General features: G+C 39.4%; 1 protein-coding gene across 1 annotated transcript; it reads left to right on the top strand.

The window, feature by feature from the left end:
* Positions 1-7521: 7521 nt before the first annotated feature.
* On the top strand, positions 7522-8442 carry LOC105557550 (tigger transposable element-derived protein 6-like). Its single transcript, XM_012004807.1, has one exon. It carries the CDS (start codon positions 7522-7524, stop codon positions 8242-8244), a length of 723 nt encoding a protein of 240 aa, XP_011860197.1. The 3' UTR covers positions 8245-8442.
* The last annotated feature ends 631 nt before the right edge of the window (positions 8443-9073 follow it).

Genomic DNA, 9073 nt, shown 5'->3' with positions numbered 1-9073 from the left:
AATTTGCACACTTTCAAGAAACATCGAAAAAAAATTAGATTTCGCTCCTAAACCTTCCTCTATGAGGAAGCCATGTGCAAATTTCTAATTTGCACACTTTACTTTACTTTACTTTACTTTTTTTCTAATTATATATTATATTGTTCTTCAGTTTTTTCAATCCAAATTTTATGTATAATTCCCCACATAGCACAACACATCCATCGGACGTCTGAATTATGTCCGTTTTATGTCGGTACGTCCGTGGACATGTTATGAACGTCCTAACGACGTCCATTTGTGGATATTCATGGGACGTCCATCAAAGGACGTCCTTAAGATGTCCATAACATATCCATTTTATACATCTGACTTCTATGGGCGAATTATGGATGTCCAATAATGTACGTCCTATTTGGGACATCCGTCGGATGTTCGCTACAGGATATTCAATGGATCCAAATCACATCCGTTTTACGTTAATATACATCTACGAGATTTGGTAGATCGACACACAAATTGAATGTGTGAAATCGTAATTTTTGTTGGTGCGTTCCGTTATTCACTGCGAGTACTGACGCTATGATGTCACAGAAGTGTCCTTCCGTTTTAGTTTCGTGCGCTTTCAAACTGCTACAAGGTTTTAACACGGAAACGGAACGCATCACAGTATGCTTCCAGCAGTTTCTATTTGTTTACGTTTCTAATTTTTGTTAAAAATGAGTGAGGTATCTAATATAAATAAAAATATGATTGCATTAATTGCATACCAAAGAAACTACACATATCTACTTAAAAATTTTGTTAGTACTGAAACTGTAAGTATTTAATAAAACATAACTCAAAATACACTCGTTTATTTGCCGAGTAAAATAAATTTAGAAATCTTCGTTACGGGTTCTGCCGAATGGGAGCGTGAAATCGTTCGTCAAGGGATCGTACCTGGTTTTAGCTTAAGTTCTTAGGTTTGTTGACAGGAATTCAACACCACTCCTGCCTTTCTTCCTTAAGAACAGGTGAATCCAACTTATGATCCACGAGGGCCCTCTTTGTAGGATATTTTTTTAGGAAACTATTGAGCTGGTAAAGTTGGCATACTTTAAATCTATGCGTGAAAACGAAACGGTGGATTGGTAATGCTACGCGAGTAACTTCGTGTGACTCCGTGAGGCGTCGATTGTTCTCGGTTCTCGTACAGGGAGGGGAGTGCCGGCTCTCATACCGTAAGCTCTTCTTCTCTCTGGTGTCTCATGCTTGCGAGAGGCATGCGAACCTTTGAGCGATAGTCACTAGTATATTCTCGGGTGTGTCGTCCGTAACAGTATTCAGATCTTTATAATATACTTCTATCTTTGTGAACTCTGCTTATTCCTTTATCTTCCTCAATAACACTGCATACGCGATATTAAAAGCAATGGACCAACAGGTTATGGGCCCAGTTTGCCTGTGTAAGAGGAGGATATACATATAAGCGGCGTACCGGTCTCGTGTTCGAAACGTGCTCGCCGCGTGGTGCTGCCGGGTCGGTCACCTTTGTGTCCTGAACGAGCAGTGTGGACAAGAGTACGCGAAAATGTCCGAAGAAATTTCTACCAGAAACGTGACAAGGTTCGACGGACAGAACTTTCAAGTCTGGAAATTTCAGATGCGCAATATTTTCGTTGCGTACGGATTGTTCGACATCGTCGACGGTACGCGTGTGAGACCGGCCGCCGAAAATGAAGCCTTGCACAAGGCGTGGACAAGGGACAATGCGAAAGCGATGTTTGTGCTTTCGTCATGGAGCCGAAACAAATGGAACCTTTGCTCGTGTGTCAAACCGCAGCCCTGATGTGGACGAAGCTGAGCTCGATTCATGAGCAAAAATCTGTGTCGAACAAACTTCTGCTGCTCCAGAAATTTCACGAGTACAAAATGGACGCCACTGAGTCCGTTGTTCAACACGTAGCTCACGTCGAGAACCTGGCAATGCAGATTAAAGATCTTGGTGAACCTGTATCTGACTCAGCTGTTCTGGCAAAAATCATTGCAACTCTGCCGACAAAATATAATGCGCTAAAGACGGCATGGGACAGTGTGAGTGAGGTGAACCAGACTTTGAACAATTTAACGGAGCGTTTATTAAAAGAAGAAAGTCGGTTGACACAAGATGACGAAGCAGCAAGTGCGTTCGCGGTCGTGTCCAATGGGAAATCAAAACATAAAGCCGCTGAGAAGAAGGACGGAAAGTCGGCTAATAAGAAGACGCAAATAACGTGTTATAAATGTCATAAGAAGGGACACTTCGCGCGCGAGTGTAAATATAAGAAGAAAAGTGATAGCGTCAGTGAACGCGAGAACGATGGTTGTAAGAAATCAACTCTTCTTGTCGCGAGCGTGAAAGATAAATCGGCGCTTGGAACATGCGGAAAATCAAGCGTGTCTAACGGTTATCGGTACTCAGAAATACGTGAAAGTCTTCTTGGACGTGAGGTCTCAGACGTCTGGCTAAGCGACAGTGGTGCGTCGTGTCATATGTCACACCGTCGCGAGTGGTTTGTGAGTCTTGGACAGAGTCAAATAGAACAGGTGTTTCTTGGAAATGACGGTCCATGTGAGGTACGAGGACAAGGAGAAATTCAAGTTCGTCTCTTTGCAAATGGCAAATGGCGTGAGGCGAAAATGGAGAACGTGCTGTACGTTCCTCAAATCAAGAAAAACTTGTTTTCTGTTGGTGCCTGCACGAAACGAGGATTCGAAGTAACCTATGTTGACGACAAGGTGTTCGTCAAGGACAAATCTGAAATCATCGCCCAAGGAGTCAAGCAGTCTAACGAAATATGTAGAATGTTTATTCTAGTGAAATCGTCGTTAGCAGAGGAAGCAAATACTGTATCCAAGGACTTGCGAACGTGGCACGAGCGACTTGGTCATGTAAACACACGCACACTTGTGAACATGATGAAAAACAAGTCAATTTCTGGAATAAACTGCCACGAGGTCAAAGATTTCTTCTGTGAAACTTGCCAATTTGGAAAATCACACCGACTACCGAATAAGAAGTCGTACAAAGAACAGGTATGGAAACCAGGTAAGAAAATCTATACCGATGTCTGTGGTCCAATGTCCGTGCCATCAGCGGGTGGTGCGAGATTTTATCTTCTGTTCAAGGACAGAGCAACAGGTTACAGATTTATATTTTTCTTGAGACATAAATCTGATGTCATAGAGAAGTTGAGAGAATTTGAGGCGAAACTACGCAATAAATTCAATCAATCTATGAAGGTCATGCATTGTGACAACGGCACGGAGTATGTAAATCGTGAGGTCAAGCAGTTCCTAGCTGCTAGAGGAATCGAGATGGAGACAACGGCGCCGTATTCACCGGAGCAGAATGGACGAGCAGAACGAGAAAATAGAACAATAGTTGAGTCAGCTCGTACAATGCTGCACTCAAAGAATATGCCGAAGTCGCTGTGGGCCGAGGCTGTTAATACGGCAGTCTATGTTCTAAATAGGACCATCTCAACTCAAGATGACTGCAAATCACCTTACGAACTCTGGACCGGGGAGAAACCTGATTTGAGCCACTTAAGGATCTTTGGCTCTGATGCATACGTTCATGTTCCTGAACAGACGAGGAAGAAGCTTGATTCCAAGTCGAAGAAGATGATTCTCGTGGGATACGAGAAACAATCTCAGCACTATCGACTCTACAATCCTGTCACCAAGTCGATAAGCATCTCTAGAAATGTTACCTTCAACGAGCAAGTAACCAAGGTACGTCACATTTCAGAAAATGATGGTGAATTAGTATTCGAGGCCGGTGAGAGAGTTGCAGATGACCAGGAAGACTCCCTGGATGCCGAAGAAGCAGACGATGTTCAACTGGTTGAACCAGATCCTGATGAGCCGATTGAGGCTCGCGTTGATGTAAATGGATATCAACAGCGTGATGAAGCTCAACGGACAAGAGCGTTGAGAGATCGCGCAAGTATAAGACCACCAATTAGGTTTGCAGCTGATTTTGTTGAAATTGCAGTACCAAACTCCTATGTCGAAGCGATAAATGGTGAACAGGCTGATGAGTGGAAGAAAGCTATTGATGAGGAATTCGAGGCTCATCGTGAGAACAATACGTGGTCGATTGTTCCTGCTCCAGAAGGTGTGAAGCCAATCGACTCTCGCTGGGTCTTCAAGATCATCAAGAGTACTGACGGGTCAGTTGAAAGGTACAAGGCCAGGCTTGTTGCACGTGGTTTTCAACAACAGGAAGGAGTGGACTACTCGGAGACCTTTTCACCGGTCGTGAGATACGACACTCTACGAATTTTCTTAGCAATGGTTGCTCAGCGTGATCTAGAAATTGTACAGTTTGACGTTAAGACCGCGTTTTTATATGGTAAACTGAGTGAAACGATCTATATGAAAATTCCGAGTGGGTTAGAAGTAAAAAATGGAATGAATGGTACTGTATGCAGGCTCAACAAGTCACTGTATGGGTTGAAGCAAGCACCTCGGTGCTGGAATAATGTATTCTGCGATTTTCTGAAAGAATGTAGTTTTAAGGAATCGGAAGCTGATCATTGTATTTTTAGAGGAAGAATATCTCAAAGAAATGTATATCTGGCTCTATTGGTTGACGACGGCATTATTGCTGCGGAAAAGGATGATGATTTAGTGGTTATTTTGGATTTACTCAGAAATAAGTTTAAAGTTACAACTGGTAATCCGCACTATTTTGCAGGATTGGAAATTGTTAGAGACAGATATAAGAAAACTCTATTTATACATCAGACAGCTTATGTAAATCGTATAATTGAGAGATTCAATTTACAGAATGCGAAGAGTGTAAGTACACCGTCCGACCCTAATGTTACATTATTACCAGTAGAAAACGAAGAAGATTTGTTACAGAATGTACCCTTCAGAGAAATGGTTGGATCACTAATGTTTCTAGCAATAGTATCGCGTCCTGATATCGCGTTTTCAGTTAATCTAGTTAGTCGTTTCCTAAATAATCATAGTTTGAATCACTGGAATGCTGCGAAGAGAATTTGTAGATATTTGCTAAATACTCCTAATCACGGGATTCTGTACGAAAGCGGCGGGAGCGATTGCAAACTTGTAGGATTCTCTGATGCTGACTTTGCGGGAGACTATGAAACACGAAGGTCAACTACGGGGTTCACGTTTAAATTCTGTAACGGTATAATTACTTGGTTGTCGTCACGCCAAAGACTTGTTACCCTGAGTACAACAGAAGCCGAATATGTCGCAGCTGCAGCGGCAGCGAAAGAATTGATTTGGATTAGGAGATTGTTGAATGATCTCGATTATAATGTAACCGAAGCTACAACACTATACATTGATAATCAGAGCACTATTAGATTGGTACGTAATCCGGAGTTCCATAAGAGAACTAAACATATAGATCTGAGATATCACTTTATACGTGAGAAAGTAGATGAGAAGATTATCAATGTAGAGTATGTTCAGTCGAGCGAACAGCAGGCTGATATCTTCACCAAAGCGGTTCCTAGAGAACGATTCTTGTATTTATGTTCGTTAATTAATCTTAAGAGAAAAATAGAAGAGAATTAAAGTATTGAACTGGCGGGAGTATTGAGCTGGTAAAGTTGGCATACTTTAAATCTATGCGTGAAAACGAAACGGTGGATTGGTAATGCTACGCGAGTAACTTCGTGTGACTCCGTGAGGCGTCGATTGTTCTCGGTTCTCGTACAGGGAGGGGAGTGCCGGCTCTCATACCGTAAGCTCTTCTTCTCTCTGGTGTCTCATGCTTGCGAGAGGCATGCGAACCTTTCAGCGATAGTCACTAGTATATTCTCGGGTGTGTCGTCCGTAACAGTATTCAGATCTTTATAATATACTTCTATCTTTGTGAACTCTGCTTATTCCTTTATCTTCCTCAATAACACTGCATACGCGATATTAAAAGCAACGGACCAACAGAAACGATTCCAAAAACGTGGTAAGACGTTTTTCTTACATGCCTGTTATAGATCACGTCAAGGTAAAGCGAGGCTAATAATAAGTTCGTGCAAATGATTCGACTTTCTTGTGCGTAAGGAGAAGTTTAAGGACGTTTTCTGTTAAATCGATTTTCTACGTATTTGCGTAAAATTTACACCATATGATATTAAAACGTACTCCCGAATGAGGATAGCCTGATCTTGTGAAAGAGAAATATCCTCACGACTGAGGAGAGCTTCATCTCGCTCAAGACCGAAGGAGAGGGAGGACGTTTACTGTTAAATCGATTTTCTACGTATTTGCCTGAAATATAGACGATATAATATTAATATATCTTAGCGAATAAAGATAGCTTGATCTCGCCTAGGAGAGATATCATCGCGACTGAGGAGAGCTTGATCTCTCTCAATCCCGATGGAGAGAGGTGATAGGTAGACAAAGGGGAAGAAGAGATTTTCACGCCAACAATTTGAACACTTTCAAGAAACATCGAAAAAATTAGAGTTCGCTCCTAAACCTTCCTCTATGAGGAAGCCATGTACAAACTTCTAATTTGCACACTTTAAACACCCAGTATAATAATTCCGCGAAATTTCAAACATCTACATATAACTCAGGAACGAATCAACCAAATATTAATAAATTATATATGAAATAGGGGTAGAAAAGACTGGAAAGAATAATAGAATTAGAAATAGCCCGATATCTCAAAATTTGCAAAAGTTAGAGCAACCACAGACATTTCTCAAAAAATTTAAAATTTTTTCAAATAGAAACCCGTTTACCGATCATCGCAAAAATCAATACCAACCTTCCTTTTGTGATTCTCGACCTTTTAAAAAAAGAATTTGCCCGATATCTCAAAATTTACGGAGGTTAGAGCAACCACAGACATTTCTCATAAAATTCAAACTTTTGTCAAAAAGAAACCCGTTTACCGATCATCGCAAAAATCAATACGAACCTTCCTTTAGTGATTCTCGACGTTTTAAAAAAAATTAGCCCGATATCTCAAAATTTACGAAAGTTAGAGCAATCACATTCGAATGTGCGTACATACACACATACACACATACACACATACAGACATTTTGTAAAAATAATATTTTTTGACGTTTTAAAACATTTTAAACATATTGCCAAAGAAAACTGGAAAAAAAATTTTTTCACGAAAACAAAGCTTCCTCTATGAGGAAGCAAAATAAGAAACAAATATATGAGTCACTTGCGTCAGGAACCGTTACTCCGAAAGCTAAATGCATTCGTAGAGCACAATATGAAGATGTCGAAACTGAAGTATTAAATTGGTTTAATCATATGCGAGTTTCAAATATTTCAATCAGTGGACCGCTAATTCAGAAAAAAGCGAAATCTATAGCAAATAATTTAGGTATCGAAAATTTTAATTGTTCGAGTGGTTGGTTATGGAGATTTCAAGTTCGACACGGAATATCGTCACAAGCTGTTTGTGGTGAATTAAATAAAGTAAATGAAGAACATGCGAATGATTGGCTTTCTACTTTCGAAAATATTAAACAAAAATTTGCTCCGCGAGATATTTTTAATATGGACGAGACTGGAATATTTTTTAAACTTTATCCAGATCGTACTTTAAGCTTCAAGGGTAACAAGTGCCATGGCGGTAATAAGAGCAAGCAGAGAATAACGGCTGTTTTTGTTTGCAATTCTGATGGTAGCGAAAAATTGCCTGCTTGGATTATAAGAAAATCAAAACAACCTCGTTGTTTTAAACATATTAATTTGTCGATTTTAACTTGTCAATATACACACCATCAGAATTCTTGGATAGATGCCGTAGCATTTCGTAAATGGCTATTAAAATTCAATAGCAGTATGGCGTCTCAAAATAGACATATTTTATTGACTTTAGATAATTGCACTGCTCATAATGTGAATAATATGGAACTATCAAATATAACAACACAATTTTTTCCTGCCAATACTACAAGCCGTCTTCAACCTTTGGATCAAGGCATTATCGCTTTAATTAAAAAAGATTATCGTAAACGACTAGTACGTGCTGCAATTCAAGCTATCGAAAGTCAGCAAAAAGTGTGTCAGTGGAATATTTTAAATGCTATACGAGCTATTATATTAGCCTGGAACTCAGTTTCTGCAGAAAGCATACAAAAATGTTTTACAAAAGCATGGTCTCGATCAGGCATCGATCAGTCTCCTTTGTTGGAAGTTGTTACCGACGAGAATCCCTGTGCAGAGTGGGAATATTTAAAATCAATTGATATAAATGCGAAGGTAAGAAAAGAATAAGTTATAATAATAATTAATACATAACACACATATATGTAAATTGTATAAATATCTATTCAGGATTACTGTACATTCAATGAATTTGTTGAAATCGATGATGATATTGCCATATGTAATGAACAAGGTGAACATTCCAGACTTATCTGATGAACAAGAAGAAGAACAAGAAGAAGAGATAGAAAAACCTAGTCGTTCTGCTGTTATGTCAGCATTTCAGACATTAAGCGATTATGTAGCTACAAATAATGTGTCTAATCAGTTTGTTGATTACTTACAGATTATGAGTTTTGAATATTCGCTAAATAATCCAGTTACAACTCGACAAAACACACTTACAAATTATTTTTCATCGAAATAATTAAATGTAAAACTTAACTGCAGAGCGACTCTTTTATGTATGGACAGATCAGCGTAAATAGTATAATGTAATTCAATTCTTTATATTTATTTTTAATTTTAAATGTAAAAGATGTTTTTCTTAAATATCTATATAAATAATAATGAATATATCATATGCAACACAATCTACTAAATTTAGTTGACCTCGTTAACACGAACAAATTCGTGTTAACGAGGGGCCAGATTTCCTCGTTAACACGAACACTCTGTTAACACGAACTCAAATTGCGGTCCCTTCGAGTTCGTGTTAACGAGGGTTTACTGTATCAATAATCTACAAACCCTCTTCCTTGCTTTACAGGCCCTTATAGGAGGTCAGTACGGGAATTCTGTAAGTTGCAATCGACGCTTTTTGGTATCGTTAACTAGCGACAGCCAATGGCGAGAACGATCTTCGAAAAAGACGCAGATTTTCATTGGTTGTTCCTAG

Source organism: Vollenhovia emeryi, unplaced genomic scaffold (assembly GCF_000949405.1).
Source record: "Vollenhovia emeryi isolate VEMERY1.0 unplaced genomic scaffold, V.emery_V1.0 DF939458.1, whole genome shotgun sequence".
Classification (NCBI taxonomy): domain Eukaryota; kingdom Metazoa; phylum Arthropoda; class Insecta; order Hymenoptera; family Formicidae; genus Vollenhovia; species Vollenhovia emeryi.
This window is presented reverse-complemented; position numbering and strand designations above follow the sequence as displayed.